At 49.4% G+C, this 15575-nt stretch overlaps 1 protein-coding gene across 1 annotated transcript; it reads left to right on the forward strand.

The window, feature by feature from the left end:
- Nucleotides 1–1026: 1026 nt before the first annotated feature.
- LOC104637535 (lymphocyte antigen 6E) lies at nt 1027–7389 on the forward strand. Its single transcript, XM_075743182.1, has 3 exons — nt 1027–1200; nt 5316–5435; nt 6562–7389. Exons 1-3 carry the CDS (start codon nt 1149–1151, stop codon nt 6768–6770), a joined length of 381 nt encoding a protein of 126 aa, XP_075599297.1. The 5' UTR covers nt 1027–1148; the 3' UTR covers nt 6771–7389.
- The last annotated feature ends 8186 nt before the right edge of the window (nt 7390–15575 follow it).

The raw sequence follows: 15575 nt of genomic DNA on the forward strand, positions 1-15575 counted from the left end.
GGATTCTGAATGCACTGACAAGACAGGAGCTGGAATTTCTTCTGACAGATGTATTTGCCAGGAAATGCTGATTCTACAGAATTAAACCCATCTGTGGCATACTGAGTTTGTCAAACCTGCTTGTTTCTTGCTGGCTCACCAGCCGTCTCCTCCATTCCCAGACTTCCTTGACAGCCAGCTTCACAGCGTCCCTCCCCCAATGCCCTCCCTGCAGTTAATTTCCTAGAGGACTTAGCTGTTTCTGTGGGACCTGCTGAACTTGAGCCACTCCAACAAACCTTTCTGGTCAACTGTCCTACTCTCTGAAGACCCATCCTGCCAAGCAGCCCTGTCTGTCCTGTGCCATCCCAGCTGCTGGACCCTTGTACCTTCAAGTTTCCCAACTTTGTATGTCTAATCCCATTTAGGCTCTGGTAAACAGCTCAGGAAGTTGGTTCTCTATGTGCTTGGGTCTTTCATGGGTGCTGTACCTGCAGAGGGGTTATATATGGTGTCATGCATGCAGGGGGCTTGTGTATTCAGGGGGTCTTGTATGCAGGACATCCACGCATGAAGGGAGTCCTGCACACAGGGGTTTGCACGTGCAGGGCATGTGTGCATACAAGGTGGTTGTGAACGTACGGAAGGGGTGTGTGTGCTCGGGGGATCTGTGAATGAAGATGCAGGGAGGAGGGGGAGGGATGCGTGAGCGCAGCACATCCTCGTGGGTGAAGGGAGTCGTGGATGCGGGAGGTTGCACTTGAAAAAGGAATGTGCACGAGTGGGGTCCGGCATGCAGGGAGCCCTCCTACTCCTGTCTCTTCCCTCAGGAAAATAGAAGGGACCGAAAAGGGGATGGAAAAAGCCTTTGGCGCCGGGCCAGGGGAGACCTAGCTCCGCTCTCACGGGGCTCTAAGCCCCCCTCAGCAGGCCAGGTGCTGACAAACCAAACCGCCATACGAACTACCCCTTTCCCGGCCCCGGTACTCGGGAACGAAGAAACGAAACCAGGCGGGGCCGGGAAGGCGATAGGGGGAGACGGCGCGGGGTACGGGCCGGCCCGCTGGGCGGGGCCGCCGGCCTTTCCCCACCCCCGGAGCTCGGCCCTGCCGCCAACCCTGCGCGCAGCCGGCCGCCCTGCGCATCTCGCTGGCCCCGACCGCCGCACCATGAAGGCGCTCCTGCTCGCTGTGTTAGTTGCGGTGCTGTGCGTGGAGAAAGGTAAGGGGGGGGGGGGGGGGGGAAATGGATACCTACCACCTCTCCTCGAGGTTTCCAGTTCTTTCCCATCTCTGGGTTTGGGAGCAAATTGGTGTGGGGGGTGTGCGGGTGTGCGCGCGCGCTGCGTCTTGCAGGATGGGCTCTGGAAGTTGGAGGTTTGCGGGGGTGGGGGTGGGGGGGGAGGGGTGAGGGTTGCCAAGGGGCTGGGGGGGACAGAGCTGAGACGTGCCGGGCTTTGGTGCGGGGGGTGTGCGGGGGTTGTCTTTCCAAGACCTGCCTCGAAGCAGTGTCCCCCTTGGAGCAGGAACTTCAGGGCTTCCTTGTCTGTATGTATAGGTGTGCATTTCCAGCTGTGCATATAGATATTTTGGAGCTTTTCCCAGTTGCAGCTTAAACAAAGACCAGGGCCGGCTCCGCTTCCCCTTTTCGGCGCAGCGAGCCGGGATAACGGCGCCGAAATGGGCTGAGATGCAGCCGAGGGGAAGGAGGGTGGAGGGGAGATGGAGCCCAGCCCTAGCAATGGCTGATGGAGCAGAGGCTGAGCAGAACCACTCGTGATTCTGGCTCCTGCTGCTCGGCCCCCCCCTCCCCCCACCCCGGCCCCGAGCATCCTTCGGGGCAGGCTGCAGTGGCCAACGTGTGGGGCGGTGACCCCCCCAAGGGACCGTTCCCAGTGGAGCGCATCTTGGGGCTGCCACCGAAGTTGGGGAGAACGTACGCCCTGTTGCTGGGCATTAAACTGCAAGTTGTCCAAGTCGCAGGATCTGCAATCCCTTCCCGACGACTCCATTTCTGGCTCTCCAAACTCTATGGGGCTGTGCAAAACCCCGGTATCGTTTCCATATGTTGATACTTGGAGAAGCCAAACAAAGAGCAAACAGGAGGTCTGAGCTTCTGAGTCCCTGCTTAGGAAACACAAGTCCTTCTTGTCTCCTGAGGACGCCAGTGAGAAGAAACTAGTTGTTTGCTGCCCTTTCCATGCCCCCCCTCCCCGTGGTGTCCAGGAAGCAACTGGCAGTTCAAGCATTGGGTCTCCGCTCAGTTCCAGCTGGGAGGATGGGTTGTCCAGGCCAAGGCAGTAAGGGCTTTTACTTCCCACATCCCCCCAAAAAACCCCACCTTTCAGTTTTAAAAGTAAGTTTTTAGCCAGACAAAAGGGTTTTGTTGCAGGTAGCTTTATCCCCAAATACTTCCAGCATGTTCAGGGAGTATTTTGCGGAAAAGCTTTGCCCTCTGCTCAAAGTGCCCTGAAGATCTTGTGTGTGGTATATAAGGATCTTGTTGAAGAGCAAGAGCTGCCGAAGCAACAGCATTTTTCACCGGTGCTGCTGAGCTTCATAGCGGGCTTTTAAAGGCTTTTTTTTTTTTTTTTTTTTCTTCCTGACATTACTTTTCGCAAGAATAGATTCGACCTCTTATCTGAGGAATTCCCCCAAATGATCTGCTCTTTGTTCCTTGGAGGAGCTGAGCAGCAAGCAAATAAACACATAAATTCTTTTCGCGGAAGAAGGCTGCATTTTGTAGTTGGTGAAAACGAGGCTTCCCTTTTGCATTGTTCAGTCTTTGGCTTTTTTTCCCCCTTTTTTTCCCCCTTTTATTCCCCCCTTTTTTTTTGTAGCCTTGAGCTCTAACTCTTTGCTCTGTCTCCAGCTGCGTAAAATAATTCTGCACCCCTCTTGTGCCTTTTGTCTAAAACACTCAGCCTGCCTGCTGTCTTCATTCTGCAGTGGGTTATTTAGTTATCTGTTTGCTGGGGCAGAAAGTGGCACTAGTTATGACTGCATATTTCCTCTCTTAAACTACGTTGAAAGACTCACCTCCCCTGGAAAGATTTTGTCTATATTTAGACAAAGGGTGATAGGTAGGTGTGACAAAGGGAAACATGGGGACAAGTAGGAGATGCTGTGGTAAGAGCATAGATTTAGTCACGTGGCAGAGAATTGAATGCCTAAAGGCACTTTTGTGTGCACATACAAATATTTCTGATGCGTTTGTATCTGGAACCTCTAAGCCTCAACGAACAGCGCTGCTCCACTCGACTTGCGCGTTCAGTGTAGTGAGCAAATACATACGGGGACATGTGTCCTGCCATAATGCCCACGGGAAGCCTATAATCCACTTCATTCCTGGTTGCATACAGTTCCTGTGAAATGGGGTGAGTCAATTTGCCTCCTCACGTTACCCTCAGAGTGGTTGCAAGGAGAAGGTTTTGGGATAGGTCACCTGAGACTTGAGAGCAGAAACATGGGGTCAAAGGAGCAGGAGAGGGCTAGGCTCCACTCCGAGGTCCCAGACTGAGTTTTGGCCAATGAGGTAAAAAATGTCACCCATGGAAACGCTCTGAGAGCTCAGCAAGGGACGATGGCAACCTGTAGGCTCAATGGTTGGCTCCATCCTCCCCCTCTCCTAGATCCCGAGGCAAGGTCCACTGATGAATCTCTCCTGGGGCTTTTGACTCAACCGGTGGCCCTGTAATCCTGGGTGCTGTACGTAGGTTGTGGCTGCTGTGTTGGCATGCTCAGGTAACTCTGTTTTGTTGCAAGGATTGTTTGCAGATTGATGATTGTTGGAGGATGTATGAGACAGTCCAGGAAGTTCTTGTTTAGGGGGTTGTGGCATTGGCTTCGTCTCCAAAGCAAAGTCATCTGGCTGCCCCGATGTGACATTCAGGACCCCCCACTAACAAGCTTTAATCTGTTTCCTTGAGATTATGTTCTTGTTTTCTTCCCCTGCCTTGGCCATGGCTGCTCAAAAGTCATTCCTCAGAGCACAATTGTTATTTTTTTCTCAATTTTCCCGTAAAAAGCTTTTCTTTTCCTGAGAGAGACAGGATTGAAAAGAACCTCAAGAGGTCATACAGTCCCCACAGCAGAGTGGGACAGCTGCTGGCTGATGTTTGTCCAACTTGTTCTTCAAATTACTCCATGACAGGGACTCCTGAGCCTCAGCGAGCTCTGCCAGGGCTTCACCGACTTCACCTCCTTAGGATAATCTGTTTGTGGTGGGGCTGAAGGAGGTGGGAGCAGGACTGATGTTGCCTTGCACTTCCCATCCTGAATCAGCCCCCGCTCCGTTTTGCATCCTGTAAACACAGACGAGAAAGGCAGTGCCTCACGGAAGCGCTTGCCGTCTGAGTGCTCAAAAATCAGAGCCCGTGAAACATTGGGAACAGGCCTGATCTGTCTGCGTATGTAGGTCAACAATTGCAGCGTGGATGTGATGTTCTTGTATGTAAAATACAGAGAAGATCATCCGTCCACTGCAAAGTGCATATGTCCCTGCTGAGTCACCGGTCTAGGCTATTTCTGCAACCATTTCCCACTGCTGAATGCTATTTTCCAATCTTTCCTCTTTCTTGGGCAATTCTGGAGGATGAGGGGTGGGAGCCAGCTGGTGCAGTCCATCCTGCTGGTGTAGGATAAACCATTTTAGGGGACCTGCCATGGAGGAAGGCATGGGTTTTTTTTGCTGTCCCCCTGCTCCAAATTAAAAAGGTTGGTTGCATGTGCTGCCATCGTAGTGCTATGACTCCCTGGGTAGCGGGACAGTACAAGTCCTTGCAAGTCTTGCTGCAGTGCTGGGTTTGCTCTAGCTGAGAAATTGTTTCCACCACGTGCGCTAGCTCAAGCGTAGCCTGAGCTTTGTGCCTTGCTGCCAGGGGCAGGTCACAGAAAGCTTGAACCCGTGGTCACACCTGGAGCATTTCCCATCAGTGTCCACGGTAGCTGAGCTGAATAAGCCCAAATCTCAGGCTCCGGGTTGCGGGCCTGAACTTGCTTCCGTTGTTGTAGTTTCAAGTTGGTAGCTGTAGCTTGAGCCCGCTCTTGGTGCAAACAGGAACATGCCATGAAGTACCAGGCTGACCTGTGGTTTTATCGAGGCTTTAGATGACAGTTGATCCTGCCAAGAGCTCGAAATGTATCCCTTATGCTTGAACCCTTCATTTGGCCATTTTTTTGGGGGGGGAAAAAAAAACCCTATTGCAGATTGATACAGACGGAATAGCAAGCGTGCCTGTGGCCAGATGTGGTGCGTGCCGTGTGTCAGAGGTGGGGACCACCAAGCGAGGAGGTCTCCCCACCAGCCCCTAACCGAGGTGTGCTTTTCCCTTGCAGCCCACACGCTCATCTGCTTTTCGTGCTCGGATGCATCCTCCAACTGGGCCTGCCTGAAGCCTGTCAAGTGCGGGGAGAATGAAAACCACTGTGTGACGACGTATGTTGGAGTGGGAATCGGTGAGTGGCGACAGGACCTTCTTCTGACCCTCTTGGCTGCTCTCCTGGGTCACCTGCTGAGCTGCAGGAAGGCTTTCCTTCTTTTGGCTGGAAAAAGGAGAATGTTCTGCTCAGCAGCTGCGTGTCGGACCATCCCAAGGGAATTTTAGGAGGGACGTGCTGCCAGATGGAGTCACGTTAAAGCCCATGTGCCTGGACCAATGCTGGGAGTCTGAGGGGAATTTCAGAGCGGGGAGGTTGCTGATGGATAAGTGAAAGGGTGGAGGATGCTGCAGGCTTCCTGTGTAGGAAAGCTCCAGGGTTGCCCTACTTGCTTTTGCCCTGTGTTCAGGTTGTTCATCCCTGAGTCCCACCTTTGCTTCTTTACTTTCTGTGGATGAGGTGGGGTTGCCAGGAAGGGAGATTTGCAAGTTTCCTCCCTAAGTGCCAGTGGGGGGGGGGTTTCTGTGCTTCCTGGCTGCTCCTCCCAGGGAAGCAGGCTGCTCTGGCAGGTCTCGTGGCACCATTGCAGAGCCCAGAGCCCATCCTGGCAAGCTTTGCTCTCCCTTGCAGGAGGGAGGGGTGTTGCATCCCCAAGTTGCGGGGTCCCCAACATGGGCGGGTCGTGCATGCACAAATGGAGGCTGGGAGCTTTTATAAACCTGTTGTCTTAGCACGGTGCTAATGGTTTCCTATTTCCTGCTGCTAAAAGCGTGCTGCGCCTCTCTCGCAGTTGATGCTCGAAATGCAGCCTTTGCTCACGAGTGCCTCCCTGGTGCTCCGTACGCCCCGTGCTCCCTGTCTCGCTTGAGGAGTCTCAAGCTCGAGTGGGATTTTTGAGATTCTTCACCAGAGCCGTAACCCAAACTTTGGCCGGCAGCCTGGAGGGGTTGTCCCTGGGGTGTTGCGTGGTCTCTAGAGTCTGTGTGGGAGGTTGTCATGGGTGTTCCTTGAGATCTGTGGGCTGCTGAGATTAGTGTCGTAGCCTGACGCCAAGAAGCATTTCATGCTCTCCGTGCCACCTGTGACACTTTGGCTATTTCAGTGCTGTTATTTCCTTTGCAGAACAGGTGATAAGCTGAGAAACATTATAAACCTGTCTCCTTTTTGCTTTTCTTCCTTTCCTCCTGCCCCAACCTAAATTCAGGCAGCAAAAGTGGCCAGTCCATCTCCAAAGGATGCTCTCCCATTTGCCCCAGCGCTGGGATTAACCTCGGCATAGCGGCTGCCTCCGTTTACTGCTGCGACTCCTTCCTCTGCAACATCAGTGGTTCCAGCAGTGTGAAAGCCAGCTATGCGGTCCTGGCCTTGGGGGTCCTCGTTAGCTTCATCTACGTCCTCAGGGCTCGCGAGTGATGGGGCTGGCTGAGGAAGAGCCGTCTTCCATGGGCTGCCGCAGGTCTCATTAGCCAATATCTTCTCTGTCGCTGTCTGCAAGGAGATCCTCTACTTCTCAGCAGGCTTCCAAGATGGTTGTTTCCCAGACTTTATGCTCTTCCAGCATCAGAGACCTGGGCAGTTTGGCCAAGCTGTTCTCCTCCTTCTGTGGACATACCCCTCTGCACTCTCACACCTCCTTGGCAAAGGTGGATCGTTTTGGAAGGGTTTCTGCTTTTATACCTAATACCCCCCCAGTCCCTCGTTTCTAAGGTTGGTTAAAACAAGGCTGGGACTCGCCGAGAACCGATTAACCCCAGATACCACCTGGTCAAGTGTTCAGACGTTCCTGCCTCTCGCCTCCGTGGAGGTGCCTGGCATCGGCGTGCTCCAGCACATGGGTGGTCCGGGCACTGGGAATGCATGACCTGAAGGGAGACACATTCCCAGCCCCTTGCAGCTGCAGTCTCTTTTTATAAAATTGTTTCGTTTCTTCCGATCCTGGGCTGACTTTTCTGGAAAACAAATGACGTGTACCTTGTCCCTCCGAGCTCTGTAAGTGCCAGACCTGAATAAACATGCTCCTGTTGTTACCTGAGATGGGACGTGTGCTGTGTGTGTTTCCTTGCTCCAGACAGATTAGAAACGCTCTTAGAAGAAACCCAAATACTATGCCCGGCACGAGGGCCTCTTACCCTCTCAAGTGGCTTTTGAGTCCTTCATCTCATTCCTTCCAGTTCGCCTCTGAGCAGCAAGTCCATCTTCTCCCTGTTGCAGTCCTTTCTGACAAACATCCCTGGGCCAGCTTGTTTCACCTCTCTTTGGGAATTGCCTTTTCCAGGTGCATTTTAGTGAAAAACGCCAGTTATTGGGGTATGAGTCAACTCCATTACTTCTAACGGAGCAAGCGCACCGGGAACAGGACCTCTAAAAATTAGTCTGCATATTACAAAGACTTGGTGCCTCGATTTCCCCACTTTGGACTTGTGATGGTGATAGACAATAACATTGATACCTAAATGATCCAGGGCAACAGGTCTGTTTGCAGAATTTAGTGAAGTCAAAGATATCAATACACAGATCTTTAGGTTCAACCTGCAATCCCTGTCTGATGGGCTGATGGTGCACGTGGACTGCAGAAGGTGACTTCACCACCAAACCTGCCACTCCTGCCGTCCTTCAGATCCCAGGATCTTCCCAGGTCTTTTGGCAGCGTTGCTCCTGGAAGTTCTCAGCCATCCCATGGGAGATGTGTCCTCCTGCTATCTCTGCATTCTGCTGGTTTCCTACCTGCTCTGCCTACCTGTGGACCTGCTAGACACAAAACAAGCCAAAATTGAACCTTAAACTATCAGGCGAAAGATTGCTGTTGCTTCCACTGATTGATCAGAGGTGCACTGGGCTTTTTTTCTCTTCTAGAGCAAAAATCAAGTGTAGCATTGGCACTCTAGCCATGCCCTTCTTGTACGTGGTTCTCCTATTTAAGCCTCTCAAGCTGCACACACTGTTCAATTATACCTCTATCCCCACTTAAATGAGTGATAAACAGCTTCTTTTGAAAGATGTGTGCAAATGTATATAGAAATACTTGCAACAAAAGTGGTTACATGTTTTTTTTCCTCCTCCTTCTCCCCATCTTTTAATTAAAATGACAGATGCTAACGACAGCCTTTACAACAGGAGGGACTGGTCATCGTGACGTGACCTGCAATTAGGTGATGAGTCTGGTAAGAACGCATCGCTTGTCTTTTTGGGTGTGAGATGTGCCTTCCTCTGGTTAATGCATCCTTGCTTGCCTGCTGGGACCTGCGCTGGGACCGCGGGGCTCAAGGTGCGCCACGAACCTTTGCTATGCACATGAGACAGCACAGGGCGAGCAAGGGAGAAATGTTATTAGAAATGGGGTAAATATTCCTTAGCTTCTCTGTGCCTGAGCCTTCCTCCCAAGAGGGTTAGCAACCTCGTTTGCAGGGTTAATTTGTTCCTCGTCACTTGCTGTGAGTAGGTGGTGTAGTCCCTGTGGGATTGCTGCAGGTCGGAGGGACGGAGATGCCCTAGGGTGAGACCAAGGCATCACCCAGAGCACTCTACCTTGCAAGTAACTGGGCTGTAACTCTTTTCTGGATAGGATATCTTGGTTTTGGACTCAATTACCCTCCCACCACCTCTGCCGTGAGCAAAGAGCTAAACTTAAAAGCCATCAGCATAGCTGTGTCCTGATGCCTGTTCATGCCTTTACGAGGCTCGTGATGCCACGCTGGACAATCCTGTGGGCCAAAGCTACGAGTAGGGTTATGAGGCCTTGTTGCCTCCTCCAACGGCCATCTCCTTCCTATCTCAGTGCTTCAGAGTTTGCTGGTGCCGAGGACTCGGTTATGCAAGGGAAGGGCATTCAGCAGGCTACTTACCCTATACAAATAACAAGTTATATTAATGGTATTGCCAGGGGACAGGCTCTGAAGGTCAGTTCACACGTGTTCTTGAGCCTATAGATGATGAATAGATTGCATATGGAGATTTTTTTTTTTTTCCCCTCTTCACTCTCTTTTTGTCTTTCCTCCTCATGTGCTGTATTCCTGTATGCTTAGTATATGGAAGAAGATAGATTTGCAGTTTTTCCTTTTGAACAGACGTGGCAAAGATCTCTTTGATAGATATATGTATATTTGAGAGACAGGCAGAGTATGACAGCTTGTCAAATGCAAGAAATGTTATTCGATAATTTAATCCCAAGCCTCATATAATCAGTTCTGCCAACTCTCACAATTTCTGATCCGGCTATAGAATTTTTTTGGCCCCCACATCCCCAGCACCAGTAATCATGAGAAACTCAGCTGTCGTAAAATCCAGGGGCGAAAGACCTGAAAATATGCAGCTGTAGTTAATTAAAAACATTAATAATAAGAAGAAAATAAATAGTAAGAACACAGCATTTATAGAGCATTAAAACTGGTGGCTTGTTAAACCAAATGGCTGATTTGGAACTTGAGGGCCATGATGGGACAGCCCTTAAGTGCTTTGAATGTGTTTACTTGGACTGGGGAATTAGAGATCGAAATCTCAGCAGAAAACTCAGTTCTTCACCTTTGCTGTCAAGACAAGAGGTTACGAGGGGAGGCAGCTTTGCATAAAGCATAAAATATCCCGGAACAGTTTTCACTGGAAAATAAGAAGAGCTTAAGTCAAATACCTGCCCATTTTGGAGCATGCTAATGAGAAAATGGTTTCTGTGCTTCCGTCCTGGAAATGGCTGTATTCGAACGGCAGCTGCTGCCGTCTACCACTACGCCAACGTCGCAAGGGCTCTCATTTTTGTGTAGTGTCTGTACATGCTCAAAGCTTACTGCGGCACCAGCCCTTTCCACCCAGGTTTGCTGGGTTTTGCTGCTTGCCGAAAAGGAGGACTTAAAAATGAACAAAGTTCTTCCAACTGTTTTTGAGAATTTTTTTTTTTTTTGCAAAAGGGCAAAATTTCTTCTTTTGGAAAACACAAACCTGATGTGACTTCCTTGCACAAACAGCCAGAAAAAAAAAAAAAACAAACCAAAACCAACAAGCCAGTTGCTTAATCATTACTCAAAGGATCCACATTGTTACTCAAAGAATGTCCTTGCTTGGAGTTCATTTACTCAAGCTATGGGTTATTGGAAATGACTTGCCTCCCAGAGACCATATTTGCAATGAAGGTCGCTGTGGTCCCACCTCCCCTGCAGGAAGCTCTGGTCCGGGTGGCTGTGCCTCCGTGCTGGAATGAGGTATAGGCATCCGTGCTCTCCCATCTCCGGGAAAGCTACATGTGGTGCGCATCTGGATGCTTGGAGGTTTAGGGCCCCTCGCTCCTGCGATCGCTTTTGCACCCTGAAGCTGGGCTGTGTTTTCACTGTCATCCTCAACGGTGAGGTGCTGCGGTTCTCAGCTGTTTGGGATGAAGGTGGCTCTGAATTCTTCCTTGGTGCTGGAGGTGTTATTTCGCTCCTGGAAAGCTGCTGTCTGAGGCTATCAAACTGGAATGGGGATAGACATACCCAGTCTGGTATTTTGGGAGTGTCCGTGGTGCCCAGGGAAGCGAAGCCCTGGGTCAGTCCTGCCATCTACTGGCTTTTGCCAGAGCTGGTAGAGATGCTTTGAAGCCCAGATCTCACAAGTCAAGTAGGAAATGTTAACACATGAAATCAGGAGTAGGGAGCCGAGGGTGAGCTACCTTTATCCAGATAATTACATGCAAAGCAGAGAATGAGAAACATCAGAGACAGATTGAATGTTTTAATTTGTCCAGCTTGGCTCTGACAGTGTAAATTGAGAAATGACTGGCTTAACGCGCTTCCCAGGTCCAGCGTTTTCCGAGGGAACACCTTCCAGCCCAAACCCTACCGTTTCATCAAAACTGAAACACTTCATGAAAATATAATAAGGCCAATAAAGTGTTGCAGAAAAATATATTGACACATTTTATTTCAGCTTTGTTGGATGATCTCATTTCACTGAGATGGTTGCACTGAAATGTTGATTTTACTAATATATATATGTGAGATTTGTAATTGTGTATTACCTTTATTGTAACAGAATAAGCAGAATAAAGAAATATTGATTCCTTTAAGTATATTGACATAAGTATAAGTGTAGTGTATGTTACATATTGTTTCTTATACTCTAATAAAAATATATGGAATTAATAAAAAAGGTACACTTGGAACAAAATTTTTGGATGGTTCTGCAGATAATACAGATATTACCTCTTGCTTTGTGTGAAAAGAAAGTGCTTGGGTTGGATTCACAGCCCAGGGCTGGGGGTTGCAGGCAGGTCAAAAGGAGGACGGACATGAGGCTGAGCCTATAGACTATAGGGAGGGATAAATCTATACATGCCATCTCAAGGCCATTGGAGTCTCTTCCTGGTGATGGATAAAGAACAGGGATTGTCTTTGCCTTCAATAGTCCTGCTCATAAATACCGTTGACTTGCCTGTGACCCTACTGGGAATGGAGATGGGATTCGTCCTTTGAGCCTCAGCTCTTTCTTGCTGGAGAGGGCGGCTATTTTGGGCACATAATGGCCCCTGTGTGGGTGTCTGTGGGCAGCTGCTCCTCTTCTCCAGCTCCCCGGGGCTGAGTGCTGCAGGGGCTGCAGGACGGATGCACACACGGACACACAGACATGGGGCTGGTTGCTCTGGAGACTCCCCCCTGCTCTCCTGAACCAGGGAGCATTCAGGCTGCTTTGCAAAGATGTGTCATTCTAATTTTTGTTTAATGCTTTATTATTTTTGGGAGCCCAGTTGGATTCCGTGGGAGAAGAAGATTATGTTCCCTGGGGAACGTAAGACAAATGCAGAATAACAGCCATGGGCTGTCAGGAGTTTCTTAGGAACAGCCACAGGCTGTTTGAAACAAAGACATAGAAATATCTTTCTTTTTCTCTGGATAATCCCAGCCTGGACTATCTCCTTCCTGGGAAAGGGTCTTCACTGCCCTTCCTCCTGCAATCTGTATTTTGCAGCCTTGCCTATAAGTGTTTTTGGGAAGGGAGGGCACCAGTGGTGACAGGGAGTATTTTGGGGACTGGAGGGCATTGCACAGCACATGGTGACAGAAGGAAAAACTTATCCTAAGAGGCTGCACCTCCTGCCTGGCATTCCCCCACGTCCTCACTCCTGCTGCTCCGTGGGGACCTGCCTGTCTCTAGACAGGCCCAGGGTGGTCTCTCCCACATCTCAGGTGCTCAGAAAGTCAGGGAGATGGTCCTGTTTCTCCAAATCTAAGAGAGGACACCATTAATGGTTTGACCCAGAGGTAATAGAGCTGCTTCCTTCATTAAGGCAATTAAGGTCCATATTTCCAGGTGAGCCTTGTTAAGAGATGTAGTGATACCAAATGCCCAAAAGTATTTCTGGAAACTAAACAACATGGGCTGTTGCCAGTGTTTCTGTTTCGGTTGACTCTGTGGATGTTTCTCACTGGCATCCCAAGCATGTGTTGGTCATCTCAGGGTGTGAGACACCATGTGCTAGTGAACAGGCCTGAAGCAGGAGAATTCCTGCCTCCCCACCCCTGCCCTTTTCTGTCCTTCTGGACGTGCTTCCACTCTAGCCATGGCAATCACAGGTTTTGGAGGAAGAAATCATTCTGGGGCCGCAGGGGATTGTCCAGAAAATGGGTTCATTTGCTAGTTTTGACATGGTGGAGTCAAGAAAAATGTGTAGGTAGATAGTTTGCAAGTGAAAATTTGAGTGGTGCTAGAGGAAGAAAAAAAAAAGTTACTGAATCAAGAGCCCCACCTTCCTGCCAGTGTTAACCCTCTTCACTTTCTTTTCCTCCTGAGTCCTTTCTTCCCCAGTTCATGGGTTTTGAGGTCCACATGAGAGGCCATGAAGAGCAAGGGGGAAGCCAGCACCCCCAGGCTGCAATGCTGACCTGAGCAGCAGCTGAGATGGAAGGAGGCTGGGAAGATGAGAGATGCTTTATGTGGCTGTGGGAACATGCTTCAATTTTCCTGCTTATCATGTCCCTCCCTCCTAAAAAAAAAAAAAAAAAAAACCCAAAAAAAACCAAACCAAAAAAAGATTTAAAATGATGAACAATGTACCTTGGTCTCCTTGGGTTTGGTGATCTGGCCCTTCCTGTGCTACAGGGACACTTGGGAGTCTGAGCTGCCATTAAATTGATAACTCTTGTCCTTTATGTAGAAAGAGTTAAGCTAGCACATCTAAAATGTAACAACACATCCAGCATCAAACCCATGGGGGAAGAGGTGTGAGTAGCATGCCTTGCTCTCCTTCTCTGTGACAATTAACACAAAACAGCGACTGGGTGTATTGTATTTCACACAGATTCTTGTCATGCCCGCAACACCGAGAGCAATGTCACGTTGCTGTCCCTGAGTGCCAGGTGCTCCTGGCTCCGATTCTGCCTTCTCATTGCTAAAATTGCAGGGATGCGGTCACCCCATTCTCGCACAAGACTCTGAGTTTCGCACAAGGACCCCCTCCTGAGCTCAGACCAGTTAAACCTGCTGGTTCCAGGAACGGCACCCATTTAGTGTCACGGTCCAGACTATTAGAGGAAAGATGACAAAACCCCAAATACTCAATAGATGTGGGATGGTGGCACCTTGTATGTGACCACTTTTCAGTGCTCAGGTTCTTTATAAGGGTAAGGTGTAGCTACTCATCGATTGCATGGTGGAGTTCAACTCATAGATTGTTCAAGGCAGCTTGGACAGACTCATTTTTTTCCCCTTTTTTATTTTCAAATGGAAGTATCTCATCCTAAAGCTGGTTGGAACCAAATGATTACAAAACCTGAATTTTGGAAAGAGTGAAAATTAAAAACTACCAAAATAATCCTAAAAATTCCACCCTTTCTTCCTTGGGAAATGGGCCGGGACCAGGCATTTGCATTTTCCTCTCTTGTCGGAAGGTGGCAGTGACGGGCCCTAGATCTGCTAGTGCAGTCTCGGTAGGATGTCCTGGGATGGGTGTGTTGATGTATAAGGACCACAAACCCCTTCTAGTAAGGGACATGATGCAGAAAAAAGTTCTTCTGGACCCTGGAGAAGAGGAAGAAGTGTGTTAGCTCAGCATGCTTTTCACTACATCCCAAGCATGGAGACACTACAGACTTTCTGGTCTCCTGCTCCAGTTTTTGAACACTCACAGGGCAAAATATTTTTCATTATATCTGTCTAGAATTTCCTTTCCCACAACTTGTGGTCAATGAGCATCCTGAAGGAGAGTCCACCTCAGCGGTTTTTTTGACCCTTTTTAATGTCAGAAGCTGTTAGACCTCCTGAGACCTCCCGAGACCTCCCTTCTCAACCTGTTTTCCAGGCTGAACAAACCCAGCTCTCTCTTAACTCCTCATATTGCCTGTGGTCAAGTCCCTGGCCAAACTTCATGAAAGCTTGAGATCACAGAGACATGGTGGTATAGCTCACATAATTGAGTGCTACCATGGCTGGATACACGTGTTCAGGAAGTGCAGCCCAGGAAGGTGAGAAGGGCAGTTGCTTTTTACGTGAAAGAGCAGCTGAAGTACATTGATCTCTGCCTAGGGATGGATGACTGTCCCTGGAAGTGTTCAAAAAGCACATAGACATGGCACTTCGGGACATGGTCTAGTAGACATGGTGGTGTTGGGTTGACGGTTGGACTTGATGATCCTAGAGGTCTTTTCCAACATTAAAGATTCTATGATTCTGTGATGAGTCAACTGAGAGGTAATGGGTCAGGATGACCAGGCAGATCAGCATAGGTGACGTTGTAGTGGATGTCCTGATATAGACCACATTATCAGGAAGAAGTAGATGAGACCTTCTTCAGACAACTGGAACAAGCCTCCCATTTGCAAAGTCTCATCCTCATGGCGGGCATTCACCACCCCGGTATCTGCTGGAGGAACAACACAGCAGGGCACTGGCAGTCTACGAGGTTTCTGGAGGGCACTCTTGACAACTTCCTGGCACAGGTGACTGAGGAGTCAACAAGGAGAGGTGCTCTGGTGGACCTCATAGTTGCAAATAAGGAAAAATTTGTTGGGGATTTGAAGGCTGGGGGCAGCCTTGGCTGCAGTGACCATGAGGTAGTGGAGTTCAAGATCCTGAGAGAGGGAAAAAAGACAAAAAGCAGAATTCAAAAAGAAGGAGTCGTCATGGATTCACAAAGGGAAAATTATGCCTCACTGGCCTGATAGCCTTCAACGATGAGGTGACTGGCTTGGTGGATGATGCGAGAGAAGCAGATGTTGTTTATCTCTACCTTATTAAGGCTTTCAGCACTGTCTCCCACAA

The sequence above is a fragment of the Balearica regulorum genome, chromosome 2 (genome assembly GCF_011004875.1).
Source record: "Balearica regulorum gibbericeps isolate bBalReg1 chromosome 2, bBalReg1.pri, whole genome shotgun sequence".
Lineage (NCBI taxonomy): Eukaryota > Metazoa > Chordata > Aves > Gruiformes > Gruidae > Balearica > Balearica regulorum.

Excerpts from the sequence above, each read along its gene's own strand:
- LOC104637535 (XM_075743182.1), top strand. The coding sequence starts at position 1,149 with ATGAAGGCGCTCCTGCTCGCTGTGTTAGTTGCGGTGCTGTGCGTGGAG. Across the intron at positions 1,201-5,315 it reads GGTGCTGTGCGTGGAGAAAG|CCCACACGCTCATCTGCTTT; the intron begins GTAAGGGGGGGG and ends TTTCCCTTGCAG. Across the intron at positions 5,436-6,561 it reads GTATGTTGGAGTGGGAATCG|GCAGCAAAAGTGGCCAGTCC; the intron begins GTGAGTGGCGAC and ends ACCTAAATTCAG.